Source organism: Mesitornis unicolor, unplaced genomic scaffold (genome assembly GCF_000695765.1).
Source record: "Mesitornis unicolor isolate BGI_N332 unplaced genomic scaffold, ASM69576v1 scaffold17722, whole genome shotgun sequence".
Taxonomy (NCBI): Eukaryota; Metazoa; Chordata; class Aves; order Mesitornithiformes; family Mesitornithidae; genus Mesitornis; species Mesitornis unicolor.
Genome location: NW_010170040.1, coordinates 1 through 21,113, shown reverse-complemented (window position 1 = coordinate 21,113; position 21,113 = coordinate 1). Strand labels below are relative to the sequence as shown.

The window sequence follows — 21,113 nt, the reverse complement described above, 5'->3', positions numbered from 1 at the left end:
CAGCAGGATACAGATGTCTTCAGTTCCCAGTTGCATCATCAGCCCTATGCTGAAAATGTGACATCTTATATTTCTGTTTCATAAGCACTATAAATAGTTTTGACTGATAAGGTAGTTTAACAACTTGGATAAGTATTGGAAAAATAAATTGAAATGCTGTGAGGTGGAAATCTCAAATGAGGTCCAAAGATCCTCTAGCAGGAACTTGCAAATGGGATAAAGATGGTTTGAAAAGAAAGTGAGTCCCAAGAGGCAAGGGTGTTCTCATTTCAGGTCAGCTTTACTCACCCTCCTTTTGATTAAGTTTTTCACAGAAATGAGTGTTTTTGAGAGTGGAAGCAGTTGCCAAATGGACATCTGATAAATAGGCAGTAATGTCAGTCTAGAAAAAGGAGAAATCAACATGTAAGCAAAATGGCTGATCAGTTAAGTAAGGATGAGTTGGGTGAAAGCAATTCACTTCATATTCTAAAGGAAGAGAGCTCTCCACAGTTTGATTTAGTGAAGTAAAAAAGTTGATGTTATGCATCTTTTCATAGAAATATCTGTGAGATGAAAAGGAGAAAGAGAGGGCTGCTTTGTAAAGAGTGGAATTAATTAACAGAGGACATTGTGGGTATGGTTTTAAAGCCCTTATCCTTGGGGCTTTTTCAGAACAGGAAAAAAAAAATTATCAGAAGAGTCAGGTTCAGATTTCAGAAAAACATGACCCAAAATACATTTTGAAGAACTGGATAAATTCCCATTGACTTCGGTAGGAGCTGGATCATTCATATAATGAAAATGTTGTGTAACTTGTTTCATTCGGTTTTATTAGATTTCATTATTTTTCCTCTGAGACCTTTTGGTGCATGTGTTAGTTAATTTGCTAGGAGACCAGGAGTTAACATATGTACCTCACATGGATCATTTTAATATCTACGTTTAAGTATTTTGAAGCTTGCAAGCATTATGCTGTAAGCATTGTTAGTGAGCCTTCTGTTTTTGTGGCATCACAAAAAGGAGTATAAATCTCATTATGTTAAACTTTTTTCTTATTGGAACTCATTTTGTTTTGGCTTTTTTTCCCAATCACAAATGGAAACAGATACAAAGTTTTACTAATTTTGGAGAAGGAATAGGAGACAAAAGTGTATCTGTTATTGAGTAGGCTTCCAAAATTTGAAGAGTGAATCTTAACTTTATCTATATATTTAAATATTTCCATTTCTACTGTACTGCAAAATTTGTTAACAGATTTAAGTGTGAAACAATAGGTAATACCTATTTAATTTAATGCTATACTACAATGATGCTATGATATGATAATAAATTATAGTACATAATACTGTTGTTGTGGTTTAGGGTAAAAAATTGTACCATATGAGATATATATAATTGTACCCTAAATCCTTATTTGTTGTGTGGCGATGCCTTTGGGTACCAGACACAGATCAGGAATCTTGCCATATATATATGTATATATATATATGTATAGTGAAAGACAGTGTTTGTCTTGCAGATGTCACTATATATAATGTACTGCACCATTAACATGTCTTCTTTTATGTTTAGTACTCTAATCATAGTAACAGTACTTGCCTAGGGAGGATATATGAAAATTAGTAGTCAGCTCAGTTTTGCAGAAAGCCTAACTTAATAGGTTTTAACTTTAAAAGAGATAAAGATAAGCTTAAAACTGCTGTCTTTATTGTGGCTGACCTCCTAAATGAAAGTCATGTCTACAGAGTGTATAGTCCTTTTTGATTAATTTTGTTTGACTGAGTGAAATGATAGCCAAATTTTGAAAAGGAGAAAAGTAGATACTTAAGCTTGCTGGTTTCTGTTTCATACTTCTCATCTTTAAATTGCTTTTTTGGGTATTTACATGTGCAAATGGTTATTTAGATCATAGAATCACAGAATCATAAAACAGTTTGAGTTGGAAGAGACCTTAAAGATCATTCAGTCCACCCCCCTTGCCACGGGCAGGGACACCTCCCACCAGACCAGGTTGCTCAAAGCCCCATCCAACCTGACCTTGAACACTGCCAGGGAGGGGGCATCCACAGCTTCCTTGGGCAACCTGTGCCAGTGTCTTGTCACCCTCACAGTAAAGAATTTCTTCCTAATGTCTAATCTAAATCTACCACCTTTCAGTGTAAAGCCACTACCCCTCGTCCTATCGCTACATACCCTTGTAAACAGTCCTTTCCCAGCTTTTTCATAGTACCCTTCAGGTACTGCATACTCAAAGTCTGCTTGTTCTTTTGATCTGAATTAAACTTGGAAAAAATGACTCGGTGAATTATAGGAGGCTTCTGAGCTATATTTAGTGTAAGGCCTGGTCTGTATATGCTTTGAAGGCTCCGTTTCTGTGAGCTCCCATGACTGCCTCACCTGGGAAACCTATCAGGCCTCAGTGCATCAGCAGCCACTGTAATTTATTTCAGCTGGAACTACATTGATACAATTTTTTTGTATCACTTATTTAAGTCAATACTTTCAGTACTCCCCACCCCATATGTCAGTCAGTAGACATGGAGATTATAAGTGTGGTGGTGTTGCTGAAGTGCCTGGGAACTTTATTAGGTTCTACATGAAAACTGAGCTCCTTGTTTAGTGAGAAATACCACTTGACACAAAGCAATAAAGGTTATTCTGCCTAAAAATGGAGAATTTGGGATTCTGATGAATGCCTCCATTCTGGTTTATTTTCCACCATTAGTATTTACTATAAGATCAGGAATGTTTGCATTTGATTTGTTTGGGAACATACACTTGAATCAATCAAGCTCATAAATAATTTATAAAGTATCACTCCATCCCATTTTTATATAACGTAGTGTAAGAGATCATTTCAATAAACTGGTACCAGTTAATGTGTTTGATACAGCCAAAGATATAATGTTAAAACATTTTTTTTTATAATTCAGAAAGTGTGTTAATTATAAAACCCAACTCTAGCACAGCTAGAAATACTGTGACAAGCAATTAGCATGTGCTCTCAACTTCTTTTTTTCAAGCTGAGCTTTTTTATAATGCTTTTCCCAGCTAAGTGAGATTAATTTAGTTTGATTTACTACATATAAATCCCTGAAAATGAGAGGGAGATGTTAATCCAGTGAGCTGTCTTTTTTCCATGTCATTATCGTGGTGTCTGCGGGCTCCTTTATCGGGGTTTTAGAATGACAACACACAAACTCAAGAGAAGGTCCCTAAACAAATCCATATGTAACAACTGGAGTGATACAAATTGCATCATTTGCAACATTAAGCTAGTAAACATAATCCAAAACAGTTTTGTATAATCCTATATCAAGAGGGGGCCTAGGCAGAATGTGACTTAACAAGGGATGATGTGTTAAAATGAGGAGTGCGTTTTTCATGTTTTTCAGGTGAGGAAAGATTTTTTTTTTCCTTAATACCCTCAGTGCATAGGATAATTCAGGTTGGAAAGGACTAATATATTGTCGCCTGCCAAAATACACATTAATATGCTATAAATAGATTAATTACTTCAGTGTGGATGAATAATTAATGTCTGAAATTGGCTACATAATGTGCACATTTTCAGATGTGCAGAGTTGAGGTGTAAGTTGAATTCCTTACATGTGCACTTAGGCACATAAGTGAGTTGGTAAAAGTTTAAAATACACTTCATATACCAGACTCAGACTTCTTTCTAAGAAGGCAACATACAAATTCAACAACAAAGGGAGAAAGAAAGCCAAGGAAAAAAAGTGGTTGAAGATTTCTAGCTTTCCAGATTTGGTTTTCTTCCATAGTGATCTCTATGTCTGTAGTAGCAGTAATGCCTTTTATAAAATGTAAGCTACAGTGGCTACAAACTTTAAAAAATAGGAATGTATCTAAATCTAACCTTACTGGTGTTCAAATCTGATGGTACTGCAGGATTTTGCTGTATATTCTACAATGAACTCTAGAGACGAAGTTGCGTAATCTCTGCTACCAAAGTGTTGGAGTTGGACTAGATGACCTTGAATGGTCCCTTCCAGCCTGACACAGTCTATGATTCGGTGATTTTTAACATCTATAATTACGTGGCTTGCAGAAATTAATCAGGAGACTTATTACACTTTCTTGATGGTGTTTTCAGGTCACTTAATTCTCAGGGAAGTAGAAAAACTTCATATAGCAACTGTTACCTACAAATTTCTGAGAGTTCACTTCCTCATTTGAATGTATTCAGAAGACTTGGTGTCAGTGCCTACTACCACCTACTGCTTCATTTACTGCATGAGCATGTACTGGAAATGAGTAAACTCTCAGTATTATAACATGATTATGGAAATACAAGGTTGCTAAACATTGCTATTGAGTACCACTAGTCCATGATGCACAGGGCAGCACTGAAGCTCTTTTTCTTTTGTCCAAGGTCCTTGCACTTGCTCATGTCAGGATCTCCTCAAAACCTCCATGGAACAAGTAGGAATGCTAACTCCAATGTGCTGCTGGCTTGCCCCCTCAGAGCTCAGCCACTCAGCATGTGCTGCAGATCTGTGTAGTTTCCCTCGATTTCTCTTTTTATCAGACACATTTTCAGACCAATGGTCAGTGCCCATTCAGCTCTCCTCGGTGTCCTCTTATTTAGCCCCCAGTTGTGACCTGTTTGAATGGAGTATCAGCATTACCCGCTAATGTGAACTGTTGTGTGTTTTGGTGACGGGATGTTGAACTAATGTCATCGGAGCTTCTGTGAAGGCGTACAGCTAGACAGCCTTCTCTGCACATTGCCAGTCTTTCAAAGAGTCTTTCTCAGGGCCCCACCTGGCTCCACATTAAATGATAGATGTGAGAATTTTAGTGGCTACCTTCAAGAGGACCTAGGTAACTGCTAAAGATTGGAATTGCTGGGGAATTTTAGGATTAATTTTGCTGGCTTTAGAGCTTTACCATTAAGAATTTTTGCCATATGAAAGAATAAAATTTTGACACTTGATGACACAAGCCTTGTCCTCTGAAGCAGTAGTGTCTCAAGTCCCCAAATAATAGTTTTTCCTCTTCCATATAGATATGCCCACCAAATTCCAAGAAGACTTCACCTTCTGCCACACACATACACAGCCACAGACTGCAAGTTCTCTCCTAACATCAGTTCAGGTCACAACTAAAAGATGCTGAGGGAGACCACACTCTCATGTATGGGAGAAGTGTCCTACTCCTTGAAAATCTCCACATGAGCTAGGCCCTGTGGAACAATTTGTCATTACTTGCCAATATCATATTCTAGATACAGACTCAGAGACTCGCCGGGGAACTTCCTGGATCCTGTTCCTGGTCCAAGTTTTGTACCCTGCTCTCACCTTCATTTTACTAAGAATGGTTAGTGAATAATATTGATATTTGAGAAAGCCTTTTTTTGTTGTTTAGTTTTTTGTTTGTTTGGGGTTTTTTGTGGGTTTTTTTGCATAGATAGGCGGGTAGATAATCAATGTAAATGGTACAGAGAAGCTGGAGCAAAATAATTCCTAAGTAGCATCAGCTGGGGTTGCAGCACAATCATAGAGATGCCATGTCTGAGTGCACCCTCTGTTTGTGTGTGTACTTACCTCAAGCCTTGAAGCCTGCAGTGAGATATTGCAGCTTGCTATGGGTAGTGGTGTGACCCAGTAATGTGGTTAAGTCTTAACAACACTGGCATTTCCTTAGCATTGACCAGTGATGTCTCCGGAGTCAGTGTGAAAATACATTGATCTAGAACCCCATGTCAAGGGCTGAACACCTCTCAGAGAAGATCCCCTAAATGCTAAGATACGAGAAGAAAGGGCTATGTCTGCTGATGACAATGAGTCTAAGTGGCTCATATTCAGTAAAAATTAATAGATTTTATTCAATCCTTCTCTTTCCCAATCTCATTCAAGTTACACTTTTGGAGTGCAACATTTTCTTTACACAGCCACTGGTGTGATGCACTGCATTATTTTGCCAAATACTTTTGGACTTTATAGTCAATATTCTCTCAGTATGTAGCCTACATCGTGTCTGAAGTTGGCCTAAAATCACACTGACTAATTCCAGGCTATGATTTGCTTTAGGATGCTGTGTTTGGCTTCCAGAGTCCAGCCCAAGTTCCTTTTGAGTCAGTAGGGTTCTTTCTGTTGGCTTCTGCAGTATTTGGATCAGATCCATAGTGTGTAGTTCTTCCCCTTGCTTCCCCTCCCTTCCCTGAAATATTCTTTTAAAAAGTTAGAATCTGAAAAATATCAATGTTGGGCCAGATTTCTAGTTCCTATAAAAAATATATTTTTTTTTTCAAGGCAGTAAAACTATGCTCATTTAGATGAGCTTAATATCTTTACATACAATTATCTCTTTAATAAGCCATAAAGATCTCTAAACTTATTTATGTGAAAAGCAGAATTATTTACACTGTATTACACTTTGATGCCAAAGTCCTATGCAATGACAGCTTAGATCACCTAACTTTGGCTATTTTTCAAGTTATCTCTTCATACAGCCTTAATGCATACCAAAACCAATCTATAATTCCTCCTCTGTGATGCTGTTGTCTGGTCATCTGGTTTCTCATGTGTTTGCTTCACCATAGATCCAACCATTTTAACTTAAACACAGATTCTAGAGGGAACAGCTTTAGTGACAGCCCTGCTTCAGACACAACAGAAATAATGATGATTTACAGCAATCGTAAACATATGTTAGATTTTATTTTACAGAAAGGGTTTTCTCAGTTTCAATTGGCTGAATAGCAGTGTGAAAAGAGATGGATGTCATAATTTATTTACATTGATGTAAATAAAAATTGATGTACACTGGCTAATAAACTTTATTATTGTAGAGTCCAGCTTTTTCTTTCTCAGAGATCTCATGCAGTGAAAAAGCTGCACTGAGTGGATCATAAAAATCTCAAAAGTTTCATCTTCAGTTGAAGTATGTTGGGAAGGAAACTGCCTTTTCAGTAGAACAAGTTTTGTTTGTTGGTTGTTTTTTCTGAGAAATACTTTATACTTCTGTGAACCTGAAGCAATTCTGAAGCTAGCAGAATTACTCTGGATTTGTGCAGGTGTTACTAAAATCAAAATATGGCTGTAGGAGTAAAATGGGGCTTTTGAGGCACAGTGCAGCATGAACAATGACTATATTTAGAATGTAGGAAAACCCAGTCTCTATAGAAAGCAAGCAATGATTTTTATAGTAGCATAGTAATACAAAGAGAAAGAAATAAAGAGGGGAAAGAGAAGATGTACGTTTAACCTGAGCATCAGGAAATAACATACCAGCAGTAGGTTTTATTTGTCTGTACAGTAGTCCCTAAGGGAAATTGAACCAAATACACTTTTTGCTAACTTTCCATTCCTAACTCTTAATCAGAAGTCCAGACCCTAGCTGCGCTTGGAATGTGAACGCCCCATGACAATATGTGGAAGCTGAAATTCAGCAATAGTTAACTCCTTCCCACAGCAGCATCACGGGTTGTAGTGGACAGAAGTTGGGCTTAAAATGCTTTTATGTGAAAAGTTTTTGGGGTGTTTCTCAAATGCTTTTTAGACATTCAAAGAGGAGGAAGTTGCAAAATAAAATTCTGTAGACTCTTTTGTCTCCAGGCTGTGTCACCATTTGAACTGCAGTTTTCAAACTTGATGTAAAAAAGATTTGCTTCTTTCATGATATATTGTCCAGACTAAAGACTTAATTCAAATCTCATACTGCTGGTCATACCATTGTCAGTTTAAAATGAAGTCTTGAAACTAAAACACAAAGCTGGAGGGGAAAAAGAAAAAGTGTGATTGGTGAAGATACGAGTCTGACTCTGCTTTCATATCCATGTAAATCTAGAGAAAAACTTGCTCTTGCAACCCAGAGCAACAGCACAGGCAGGTTCAGTAGCTGAGAGTTGTTCATTAAACTAAGAGTACCTGAGTGTGCTCTCATTGGGATGGATCAGAAGTAACTTTATTTTTCAGTATCTGTAAAGCTGAATTGACTTTCCACTTTCACATAAAAATCAAAATTCCAGAAGCAAGATCAATTACTTCCCTTGCATTAAAATGTTTTAAACGAAAACTTTCAAAGAAGATTTCATCTGCAGCTGCTTATTCAAATGAAGAGATTGATTCCTTATAAACTGACCATGATTTTCAAAGTTTTTGTAAAGTTGTACAGCTTTCCGTGCTTTACAAATTCCAGGTGTATCTGTCTCCTTATATAACAGAAGTCAAACAACATATTTTTAGGCTGAGGGTGAGGTGTTGGTTGGTTGGTGGTTTTTTTAAGTTACATTTTTGCCTTTTGTTATCTGTGATTTTATTTCATTGAGAAGTTTTTTTGTTTTGTTGTCTATGCTCTGTGCACTAATGTGAATTGTGCTATGTTACAAAACACTTATGTGCATTATAATTCTCAACTGCAAATCCTGTCAACCCTCAAGGGAGTTTTGGACATGTAGAAGAGCCCACATATGCATCACTGCCATAAATCCCAATGCCAATTCCCAGACTGTGTTAAACATCTTCTAGCATTCCTTTTACAGGCCAAATTTGTAATTTCTGGCGCTATGGCTAAATGATGTTTAATGTTTCATGAGATGTACTAATCAAAGCATTTTTCACTGAGTGATTTATGATGTGGCTTCTATAGAATATGCTGCTTTATGATGCTTCACTGTGATTTATTTGACTGTTCTGCGTGGAGAACCAGAGGAGAGCAATGACAGGGAAATTGCCAACTGAACTCCCAGGTGCAGACATGGGAGAAGTTCCATTGGTACCTGGTGAAAAATTTTATTTGAGTTTAAGCAGAAAATGGGTGTGGATCTTGAGGATATACAGTAGAGATAGGTACCTAATTTGGCAGTTAGATACGCCTTTCAACCTCAAATTACTTTGCAGGTCAAGCCCCAGTGTTTCTGAAATAAAAGCAGCAAGCATAAGCAGTACTGAGCTTTCCCACTAGTAAGAGCCCACCAACTTTTTTCATATTTTCTGTCACAACTCAGCATAAATTCAAGTATCTCCACACAGTTCCAGATATATTTTTTATCATGTCCCTCATTAGACTAGTTTAATTACAGTATTACACTATTTTGGTTAGAATATATGTCAGCAATACTAAATTGTTAAACTAAATGGTACTTCCTTTTCTTAAATAATTATTTTGGTATTTTAGGAGATAGACGTGATTGTTTTGGTTGGTTGTCCTTCACTGCTCCTTTGCTATAGTTCCCTATCCTATGAAGATATGCCAGTTTCAAGACATATAAAATGTTGTCTTTACTAACACATTTTCAACAAATTAATCTGAAAAACATTCATGTTCCCTAACTTGTTTATACTGAACACATGAAGAACAGGATCACTCAGTACTACAGAACTAGAAAAACATGTAGCTTTGTTTGCATAAAATGTGAAAAACTTTCGTTTTAAATATGATCTAATTTTCTTACATTTTTAAAATGTACTTATTGAATTTGAATAAAAAACATTCTACTATTTCTTTTCCTTTCCTTTTATTATAAAGCAGACTACTAACATTTGTCTGTGACTTCTAATTAAAGTATGCATAGCTTTTTTCAGTAGAAAAAATGTGATCTCCCAGTGAATGGCTCACTTTCAAGAGTTTTTGTGGTTTTTTTTCCTTTCTATGTAATTTCAGATGCTGCACAACAAACATGTGATGGTTCGTGTTGGAGGAGGATGGGAGACTTTTGCAGGTTACTTACTGAAGCACGACCCATGCCGAATGTTGCAGATCTCCCGTGTGGATGGCAAAACTTCTCCAATCCAGAGCAAATCTCCAACCCTCAGGGACATGAATCCAGACAATTATCTGGTCGTTTCTGCCCATTACAAAACCAAGAAGGAGATTAAGTGAAATACACTTCTCATGTGATTGGGACTCTATGTATGTAGGTCCAGATTATTTTCTTAAGTGTAGTAAATTTAGTTTCTGCTTTAAAAGGACTTGGGAAAATTTAAGACAGACTGGAAATGGCAACCCATTTTAAAGATCTTTGAACTGTAGAAATATTTATTTCTAGTACTGTATCTTTTATAGCAAATTACCCTTGATAGGCTAATTACTACAATCAGATAAGAAATAGACATATATTTTTAGCCAAATTATTACTCTTCAATATGTGAATGTATACTTAGTTACATAAAGAAGTGAATCCTGTTAACGGAAGAAAATACGCAATACACTATATTTGTATGAAAATCTTATTGCATTGAATCCTTGACTGTTAGGCTAGTTGAAAAATATATATGCAGGTGGAAAACGAGTATTTGTGGAAATTATTTGGTAATGCCTCTTGAAATGAAATAAAAATTGACTATTTTTATGGGTTGCAAGATTTTCTTAACCAGTAGAATATAGACTTATTGCATGCCAAACAACTTCCCAACGCAATTACTTTTTTAAAATAAAGCCCAAGAAACCCCCTCACACACCTTCTACTCTTTAAAGCTAAAGACAATGCTCAGTGCTAGATCTATATGTAGACCCTTCCTGTTTTTTACAAAGTTGCCCAATATAGAAGGCCGGGGAAGTTGAGAGGTTGCCCCTTCCTCTGTCACACAATGGAGAGGTACTAGGGGGGTGATGTACTCTGCAACCCACGAAGGGAAGCAGTAGAAGATGCAGAGCCCTTTGACCCAAGGAGGAGCTTCAGAAGATAGTAGGGTAGTCCCTCCTGAGTCATAAAACACTACACTGTTCCTGAATCCGAGCTTTTTCTTCCCGTTATTTTTAATTTTGTTGGTCACGCCAAATGTGAAATATTCATTACCCTGTCAGCAGAGTGATTCACATTCTTGTAAATCATTCACAGACCTTTAAAACAGCTAAAGGCATATGGGGGCTTAGTTCATTATTTTGGCTACTTTTCTATGTTTATATTTGGTAATTTATGTGCCTTGTAACGTCCTAGAAAAATCATTTTATAGGATTATTTCACTGACTGTATAAATTGGAGCAGAACTCAGTTGTTTCATTACAAATGAAATAAAATTTTTTAAAATACTCATGCGTTTTGAAAGTCTTCTTTATTATTTGCAATCTGTGTTCCCGCACGTTGCTGCTACTGACTGGATGCCTACAATACACGATACAACTTGCTAACCTAATGATGAGGTACACAGTGAATGAGGCAAGCATTCACTTACACAGAATGGCACAGAAATACTGAAAGACTGAAAATTAGTTTTCCTTTGCAAGCAAAGAAAAAAGTCAAAAGCATTACTGAAATTATTTTTAAGTACCAACTGGTGTTTTTCTGTATTTTTGGAAGTTTAATTTTAAAATATAACCTTATGATGGTTCCTGTGGCCTTTAAAATTAAAAGCAGAATATCTATTGGCTAGACAGACCTTCTTTCATGTTCCGGGCCTTGTTAAAATCTGCATATTGTATATCACTTCTGTGGGCCCATTCTACCTCGCTGTCTAAAAATACCTGCTAAATGCAAACAGTACCCAATTACTTGGTGCACCACACTAAGTAGCAGTACATAATTCCAAACATGTTTTTAGAAAGAAAAATCGCAGCCTTTCATTCTTGTTTTGAGCATTTTCTAGGAAGATTAAACATACACTCAAGCAGTAAATCCTTTAAAAAGCAACGTATGTAGCCCTGATAGGAGTGAATAGACCATAAGCAACATTATGCTGAAAGAAAATCACATTCTTAATATATGCACTGAGAGATCTGTTTTTGAATGAACAGAGGGGAAAAAAACCCCACACTTGCAAAAGTGCCAGATGTTTATTTTGAAATAGTGGTTACTCTTTTAAACATAAGTAGTAGTATTTCCATCATCCAAGATTAAGTTTACATTACCATTATGTTTTTACTTTAAATTATTTGAAGGTGTTTTATATGTTGAGCAGATACAGTAATTATAAAAAGTGTTATTAGTTTTATTTTGATATTAAACTTTTAACAACCCTGGTAAATCCAAACCAAGGTTTAAAATTAAACTGCTTTACGTGCTTGGACTGTGGCTATCAAAACAGTATTTTTTGATTCATGGTACTCAAGCATCTTAAAAAAAATCACATTAAACCACTTCCTAACTTAAAACTTCAACATGGCCAGTTTGAGAATGGGAGATCCATAGAAGACTCTTTAAAGTATTGACCATCACCTAATCTGTGTAAAAAACTTGCAGGTGGGACTTACTGCATCTGATGTGCCTGGTGTGGGTGTGGATAGCAAAGAGGAAATAAAAGCAAGAGCATCAATAAAGCAAACAAAAAGAAATGCAGTAAGCTAGTTAGCTCTGGAGGAAGGGGTGGGGAATATCTTATTCAGAAGGTAAGTGCTGCTAATTAGATAAATGGCATTTTCTTAGTGCACTAAGCCCTATACCAGTGTAGAAGTTGGGGAATTTATTGTGACTGGGGCTGCTCAGAGGAGTTAGGAGCACAAGGCTAAATTTACAAAGCTAAAGCCAAGCAGCAAAATCTTGCTCAAAAAAAGGTGTGACTGTTGTTGCTTGTTACAGTGATAGGGACAGAACAGACAACTCCATGAAGATGGGGTAGGGGAGGGAAAAAAAACAACAAAACAACCCCACACCTTTTGACCAGGTAGCTGTAGTGCATGATTCCTGAGGTTTCTACGCCACAGTATGTTGTACTAAAGTACCTAGTGTACATTTTTAGAAGGCTGAACAGAGTGAGAGAGGGCCAACAGAGAAGACCTGCAGCTCTTTTCAAGTCCCCCCAAGTGAAGGAGGGTCTGCTGAGACTAGGGAATAGTTCCTTGTTAAAAAGGCGGGTGATGGGATGCTGCAATGTTGAACTGGCTGTGGAATATGAGTGCAAGGAAGAGTGCCATGTAGTGATTTCAGCTTACTCTGCTGCTGTGTAACTCAGTTGAATATGAGTGTAGAGAAGGCTGAAAGTCTTAAAAAGTTGAACTGTTATGAGCTGTGACAAAGTCTCTTCTTGAAGTCCTCGTTGGGTCATAGAACAAAACACATGGGAGCTCCTGTGGCTGGGAATAAGTAGCTGTGCTAAAACTCAGGATGACTAAATCATGGAAGATTACTTTTAAAAAAACTATTATTGCTGTATAATGTCAAATAAGCATTGCCATGCTGGAAGCAATTTGGGATTAGTATGGAAATGTAACTGTAACATCTGCTACTGCTCATTACAGGAGGTACCTCCTGTCACTTTGCTGTTCATATATTACCTGGAGTTTTTCTTCCTAGCAGGATTATTTACATAACTGATTGAGGAGAGGATGGGGGTTTTTTCTTATCTTTATTATAGTGATAATTGCTCCTTCCTTTGTGTTACCACCTCTTTTCCAACAGCATTTTAGAGATGCTATGTGAAGTCTGTGGAAACTAGTTCAAGGGCTGCTGGGGAGATGACTGAAACCAGGAAGGTGTCAATGTGTGTGGGAAGGCACAGCAAGTTTCTTATAACTTAAGACCCAACACTGAATTCATTACATGTGTTCATTTTAGATCAGAGAGATGAGCTGTTTGCCACACCATGGTGTTACACAAGCATCTGCTAGAGACTCTTACAAAGGTCTGGTCCTTTTGGCCTTACATTTTGTACTGCCTTGTTGGCTGCTGATCTGCAGTACCTGACAGGCAAGGAAGCAGTGCTTTTTCTTGGCTCTGTCTCTCTGACTTTCTTAGCCTGGTATGTTAGGAATCTAAAGTAAGGTGAAACAGACATGTGGGATCACGCAAACATTTATGGGGCTAGGAAGGTTTTTCCATTGTGGTCCAACTGCTGGCACTACTTGTGCCTTATGAGCTGTGTCCAAATGATTTAGCCTGTCACTGTGCCAAATCCACATGCTGAAGTCATCTGTTTCCCCAAGGGCCTGCAGTGGTGCTACCCACCCCTGTGGAAATGCAGCTTCTGTGTCCTCCCAAACCCCAGGGAGTTCTGCCTCAAACACTCACTCTGGCAGAATCTGTGTAGCTTAACAACATGCAGTAGCAGATGGTTTCATTTTCTGTTACTGCAGCAAAGATTAGGATATTGCAGTCACCAAGAGTCAGCGCTCTCATTTCAGCTTATGAGCACTGGTCTTTGACTGCCAGGAGTTTTTCAACTGATCTGCAAGAAAATGCTTTCAGAAGGTGGAGAAAGAGAGTACAGCTGTACTGCTGTAAAGCAAAAAAAATGTCAACTGCCTAGATAATCTTCATGAATGGATGTATTTTAACAGACTCCAAGGTGAAGTAAACATCCAGGACTAGGGGAAATCAGGACAAAATTCCTCCTGTGTTGCATGTTTACTCAGTGCAGCACTAAGTGGTAAGAAAGAGGGGAGGTGTCTATTTCTACAAGGACAGAGCAGCTCTAAGATGCATAGCTCTCAGCCTTACCATTTAATGGTACTCTTCAGATAGCTATCAGTTGTATACTACTGAACTGCAGTATTTTTTGCTTTCATTCTTGACTTAATGTTACCAAAAATCTTAAAACAACAAGAGGTGTTTTTTTATTTTATTACTGAAATAATTTTGCAGATTCGGTTCAAACTGGCCATCTGAACAGTTAGATGGGCATGGTATAGAAACTTCTTTAAAAATAGCTTTCAGTCAGTGATTTGTAATATAGAACTATGCATGCCCAAATTGTCTGATGTGTTTCTTAGCTGTAGGAATAAATTTGTCATTCAAAACAAGGACCTGAAGCACAGTGATAACTATATTTTTATGTAAAGGATGAAGAGCAGTATTTCCTTCTATGGTAATTCTGAATTGCAAGAATCACCTCTTAAATACAAGGTCCACCCAATCTGAGGCAATTCAGACCTTTACACCCATCTTCCAGAAAAGCTGCCACACAGCCAGCTACAAGCTATCTTAGCAGGATCAAGAGCTGGATGAAGAGCAGTGTGGGTGTTCAGACAGGGCTGTAGTCTTTTACTTAAACACAGAGCAGTGTCACTGGTGACAGGCCCCAGAACAGGCTTGCCTTGGGCTGTCTAGCGAGGATGAGCAGCACAGAACAGCAGCAGGACTGCTTCACACTGGAAACTCCTCCAATTTTGACAACATCAAAATATCCAAGAACTGTGATTTACTTCGCTAGGTTATTTCAACTGTTTTAAATCAAAGTCGTCATGATGTTAGTTCAAGCAGACTCCTGTTTGGTTGGTGTGCCAGCTCTTTCACAGAGTACAGGCTTGGATTATAAGACACTGATGGTTACTGTCTCCCCTTATGGGGAAGCAGTACGATGGAGTGAAAAGAAAAATGTATAAAGTATGAAGTACCCCAAGTGGCCAACCAAGTGTTAAATGCTGCTTACATGGCTTTGTAGGACATCTCTGTGACAGATATTGGATTGAAATTCGCATTTCAGCTCTTTCACAGAGTACAGGCTTGGATTATAACACACTGATGGTTACTGTCTCCCCTTATGGGGAAGCAGTACGATGGAGTGAAAAGAAAAATGTATAAAGTATGAAATACCCCAAGTGGCCAACCAAGTGTTAAATGCTGCTTACATGGCTTTGTAGGACACCCACTGTGACAGATATTGGATTGAAACTCGCATTTCAAATTAATGTTTAGTGTATTTTACTGTATTTCAATGCATTTTCAATAGACTTAAACCTGTTACGATCAATTAATACACTGAAGAGAGCCCCTGACAACAATCAAAGGGAACTGAAGGTATTCATTCACCCACCAAGGAGACAGCTTTTTGGCCCAAACACCATTATATTAATATTGAAAAGTCTTCCTTCTCAACCCAATTCTGAAAGCTAAGCCGTAACACTCACTGTGTCAGGACTGTGTTCTTAAGACAGTGTGAGACGCTACTGCAGGAGGTTAAGATGTATTTCATTCAAGGAAGGAAAAAAAAGCCTCTATAGACTAAATTAGGTCAGAAATGGGGACAGTAACATACTGAGGCCATGCATAATGCTTGCCAGGACAAGAGCTAGATTCTCAGGGTTGATCATGCTGCAAACTCCCCTCATCTATTAAAGCAGTGGCTTGAGGCCACTGGTTTGAAAGTCTAGTTTTAACACAATAGTTTAGATAACTCTAAATAATCAAAGGCAACTTCACACCAGGGAAAGGCATTACAGACTGAATATAGAAGAAAACCGACAAGAGCTTTGGGCATTTTTGGCAAATGTTACTGCACTGTAACAAACCTGCCTAGATAGTACAGAAACTTCAGGAAATGAAGTAGCCAAGAGATGACGTAGTAGTATTTTGCTTTTTGCTTTTCAAAATCCTGAGAAGTGCAGCACTGCCCTCTTGTGGTAATAAAACAGAACAATTAATAACAGTATTTTTAATTTAATATTTAACTTCCAGTAATCATTACAAATACTTACAGACTCAAAAGAAATGCACATCAGAAAATGAGAACAAGTATTAGACTCATAATAAAACAGCTTTGTTGCTCTAAGTATACAGGGTTTATAAAGGTTTCTATTTTTTTAACTAGTGTCACAAAATGGTTTGGTTGTAAGGACCCACCATGAATCTGCTTTCTTTATTGAAAAAGGCACTAAATCCCTAAGCAGTTCAAAAGTCATCAGGAAACTGAAAAGAAATGCTGTCACTCACATATTCAAATATACATATTTATGAACAACTGTCTATATGAAGACTTAGAGAAAAGTTTAATTGTAGAGCTTGAAATAAGCATCAAAAAAACCAAAACACATGGGCATCAGAGCTGTGCCTAAGCCAGTCATACGCAGACAGACATACACCAACTGACCAGACAGCATACAAATACTGACCAACTACAGGTAAGGAGGCCACTTCCATGGGAGAAAATCCATCTCACTCCCTTGACAGGGAAACAATAAAACATGCACATTAAACAACAAAAGAATTTTCCCCAGACTTAGTGTTCAGAGTTAGCTCTTAAGCTTCCTAGTGTATGTTTCCACATCTGTCTTCCCACAATGGCGAAGTACTGCTGAATCTTCATATGCAAACAGCAAAAGCCACATGATGAGTAAGTGCCACTCTGCTGCAGAAACTGGCAAGTTATTGGCAGTAAACATCAATCTTGTCTTCAGAAGTCACCCCTCTTTAGCCAACCTGCCACTAAAGACAAACACAACAAAAGCACCACAGGTTTTTATGAAGACAGGAAAAAGAAAAATTAAAAGAGAAAAAGAACCAACATAACAAAAAACCCCATACCACAAGGTTGTCTAAAGATAATAAACTCCCTATTATAACACCTTTTATATCCTCACTTGCTGCTGAGGGGCATGCAGCCCACCACCAGCAGCTTATACTAACTCCTGCCCCCAAGTCATACATAGCAAGGAGGAAAAGAGATGAAGCCTGTGTTTCAGTAACCAGGTGCATCTATAGCCTTGGAGAGATTCTGACTCTTACTTAAATCTCTGCCTGGCCTTTTGAAACAAAGTCTACATTAGAAAGAAGTAGTAGTAGTGAGGTTCATCAGTACATATGCCAACACTATGGGATTTTTGGTACAGAGAGACAAAGCCATTACCCTACTTAGTCTCTCTTCCCTCAGAGTTCAGAGAAAACCTTTGAACTGTCTCAACTGGTACTGAAAAGGTACACTGAGTACAGGTCAGCTCAGTGAGGAGGTCCCCAGTGCCGAGTACTGTAAAACTGAAGCAATTTGGCTGCATCATAGGTACAAAAACTAGGGAAAAAGGGGTGAATGAGGAGTTCTCTGTCATCCTTGCTGTCTTTGTGTCCCAGAAACGGAGTCACATTAAGAACAATGAGCGATAATGACACATGCTTCCATTTCTATTCCATTTCCCTTCCGCTTGCTTTTTCCTCAAGCTATTCAGTCTTGTAGATGACAGCAAAACAGGGCTTTCTCAGTGAATGCAAGGATAGTAGCATAATGTTGTATCTTTTTGAAACTTACTCTCAGTCCTCCTTCTCCTCCAGAACCTGAAGCTGCCATTCTTTTTTCTATTTCTTCCTGTTTCTTTTTCTTTTGCTCTACAGAGTAAACGTTCTTAATACCTCGAGAAGAAGCCTGCGAGAACACATTTGAGTAAGACCAGTTAGCTGTTTTTCTGGATAGAAACCAAACTGCAAGACTTGGCAACAGCATTTTGTGAACTCTGGTTTGTGTGAAAAGACTGAAACATTAAGTAATGCTACTATTACATAAACCTGGACTTTTCAGGATACTCCTTCATACTGTGGCCCCATAGGTATGTGAGAGTGTTCCCTTTTTATATTGTTATTACATCCAGGTGAACATATATAATGCAATTATGTGTACCTGTTTTGTATCCTAACATGCAGAACCAGAATTTCCCAAAAGTCACATAAATTTTTAGTCTGTGTTTTTTTCCACTGTCATGGCCTATCCTTGCACTCACAAACAGAATTAACTGGGAAGAGATGATTTGGGCAGACAAAACTTCCAAGAACTTTAGCTGTTTCATCATCTGTTCACTTCTTCCATCTCTTTTTATCAAAAGACTACCTAGAGATAGGATACAGATGATGGAAATCATAATGACAGCTTCCATTCTAACAGTCAATAAGTGGACAGAGAAAGTCACGAGCTCTGATAGCAACTACAAAAATCAATGGTAAATTCACATGCCTGGGAGAAAAACAGCACATGCTAGTTCTAGCCTTAGCTTAAGAAATCCAACTTCTAAATTCTGATCTGTGTGAAATAACCTGTGTGATAGTCTAGCCGTCAGACTTCATAGGACGTGTGCATACCAACAGTACAGATGAGAAATCTGTTGCCAACTGCCTGCTTCATATCCACATGGTGGTGGTCTAATGAGGACTTAGACTAGATGGCAGGAATATCAGAACTGCATACATACAGTCAACACTGTAAACTTAGAAAGAAAATGTTTCTAAAAATTATTCTTAGTTAACTATGCTACTACAGCATAAGCTGTGCAAAAGATCTTAAAATCTACTAAGGGAAAACAGCAATGCTCTCACCTGAAATTCAAAGTACTCATATATGCAGTTCTCAATGGGCTACTTAAGCAAACCTTACCAACAACCACCAACTTATTTGGACACCATAACTTCTAGCTTTTAGGCAACTGGCCTTCCAGTGAGTTAGGTACCTGGACTGTCTCTACAGCACCCCAAAAGGGAGGACTCCTCACGTGACTTCAGGCTGAATAATGAGCATTTAAGAAGCACTTACAATAAAACACTAAGCAGAGAAGGACATCTGATCTCCTCCCTTGTCCCTCATGAGGGAAAAACTAAACTCAGCTGCTTGCAAGACATCTCCATTACCCAACATTCAGAAGCTAAAATTACCTCAAAGATAGTCTTGAAAAATCCTGGTAGATGTTTCATCTCTTAAGAAAACAAAAAGTAGGAGTGATACTTCCATTTTTCTTTGCTTAACAGCTACCACAGCACTTCAAAGCTATCCATAACCCAAGCTGCTTCATTTCTTCTTCCTCCCAGGAAAATTTTTTGGCAGTTTAAGAGCCAGATACGGACATTCACCTTTCACACATTTCTCAAGAGTATACTTCCTATAGTTATGCTTAAAAAAACCTTTGCAATTTAAGATTACAAGTAGATTGCTTTCAGTATGTAGTCTGACACAAAATCAAGTTTTTAAAGAAGGATTCTGAAGCATCACTGAGATGCTGCTCCAATTATTCACCAAACTCCCTTAAAACCAGGTCAACGTGGTCCCCATCAGTACTGGTCGGTTTCTAATTCGACACATAATGTCACTAACACTTATGCAAACAACGCATTCCTCTTCATAGTTCAGCTGTGGCCTTCAAGATACTTTTTTTAACTTACTGTAGATTTTGCGTGGTGTACGTTATAAGCCTTTTTTGAAAAGTAAAATAAGGAAGAAATAGGCTGGCTAGTTCTACATTCTTCTAGAACATTTATATCCTACCTTTTCTAACGTTCAGAATACTGAAGTAGTTAAAGCTGAGCAACCTTTAAAAGACAGAAGAATAATTTTATACTTCTTTGCTGGAATTTGAGCTGAGAAATGTGCTCAATTGTTGTCACGTTGATAAACTGAACTTGCAAGTGTCCATAACCTGCATTTGTAAGGGAAGTACAAGTGCAGTACCACTTGAAATTGCCACCACAATTGTTTAACAAATCCGGTTCAAGTATTTCTGTCTTTTGTTTTCAAGTGTTATAATGCGGAAAACAAAACAACATTGAACTTGCTCTTTAAACACCTACCCGTGAAGCTCTACTCTACATATATATATGAGTAATACATATTTTTAATATAAATATTCAAAGTGGAATAAAGCTACAACATAAATAATAAAGCATTTCATTAAAGCATTTAATGAAAATTCTCACAATCCAGGCATGATATCCAGTGTCCCCACAGAAGCGCTACCTATTTTTCCCATAAACCAATTGCCAAGATATATTTTTAATGAATGGCATTTTATCAAACGTTACCTCCATCTGCCTCTTTTCAGCAGCTTCTGCTAGCTGTCTTCTTTTTATTTCCTAAATAAAATGTGAAAGACAGTGAAATTCTATTCCAATACGGTCTGTACATTCTCTTGAAAGTCTTAATTCTTAAATATGACTCAAATCTGTAATGCAAACTGCCACAAAATGCCAACCATAAATCAATTAGCATCATCTTTCTCTCCATTGCCAGTCTGCAAGAACAAAGTGTTTTCAGTGACTCATGTGCTAGGAGAGCAGCTGCTAACATATTCTACAGACAACTCCCCCCAGAAATCTGTATTCAGCTGCCTGCATTACGCCTTCACTCTAAAAAATTCAGACTGGAAGAAGGCACGCAGCATCTGAAATGTCCTTTTGGATTCTGGAAAGGGGAAAGCTCAGTCTACTGGGCTGAATGAGCTCTTTTTCTTCTTCCCCACAAAATCCTCAAAAAACCCTCTTTGTGAGAGCTACAAAAGCAGATAGACAGGTTACTACCCACATACAAGAGCTACCATCCCATAAAGGTTAGTTAAAAAGTGAACATCAATGTGCACAAGGAAGAAAAGCATGTTTTTTCCCGTTTCTGGTTAAAATGAGGGTCATCTTGGCATCGATTATGGCACAAACCCCCTACACGTGAACGCCCCTCCCCCAGTCTCCATGCAAGTGCCCACGAGTGAGACGTGGGACAGAACAGAGGGAGGCTGCAGGGTGCCAGGCCCCACGCAGCCCGGGGAGGCCTCGGCCC

The 21,113-nt window shown here is 38.0% G+C and overlaps 2 protein-coding genes across 2 annotated transcripts in view; one reads left to right on the top strand and one right to left on the bottom strand.

Annotated features, from left to right (window-relative positions):
• The window catches only part of GAS2 (growth arrest-specific 2), a 78,830-nt gene extending 68,999 nt beyond the window's left edge, over nt 1-9,831 (top strand). The window contains exon 7 of the mRNA XM_010179567.1: nt 9,613-9,831. Within this exon, the coding sequence (XP_010177869.1) occupies nt 9,613-9,831 (219 nt within the window). The remainder of the gene's footprint in view (nt 1-9,612) is intronic.
• Nucleotides 9,832-17,008: 7,177 nt separating this feature from the next.
• SVIP (small VCP/p97-interacting protein) lies at nt 17,009-20,410 on the bottom strand (the record flags this gene model as incomplete). Its single annotated transcript, XM_010179568.1, has 3 exons — nt 17,009-17,023; nt 17,838-17,951; nt 20,366-20,410. Coding segments are annotated over 3 exons (174 nt in total), but the record flags the coding sequence as incomplete, so codon positions are not given.
• Between the last annotated feature and the right edge of the window lie 703 nt (nt 20,411-21,113).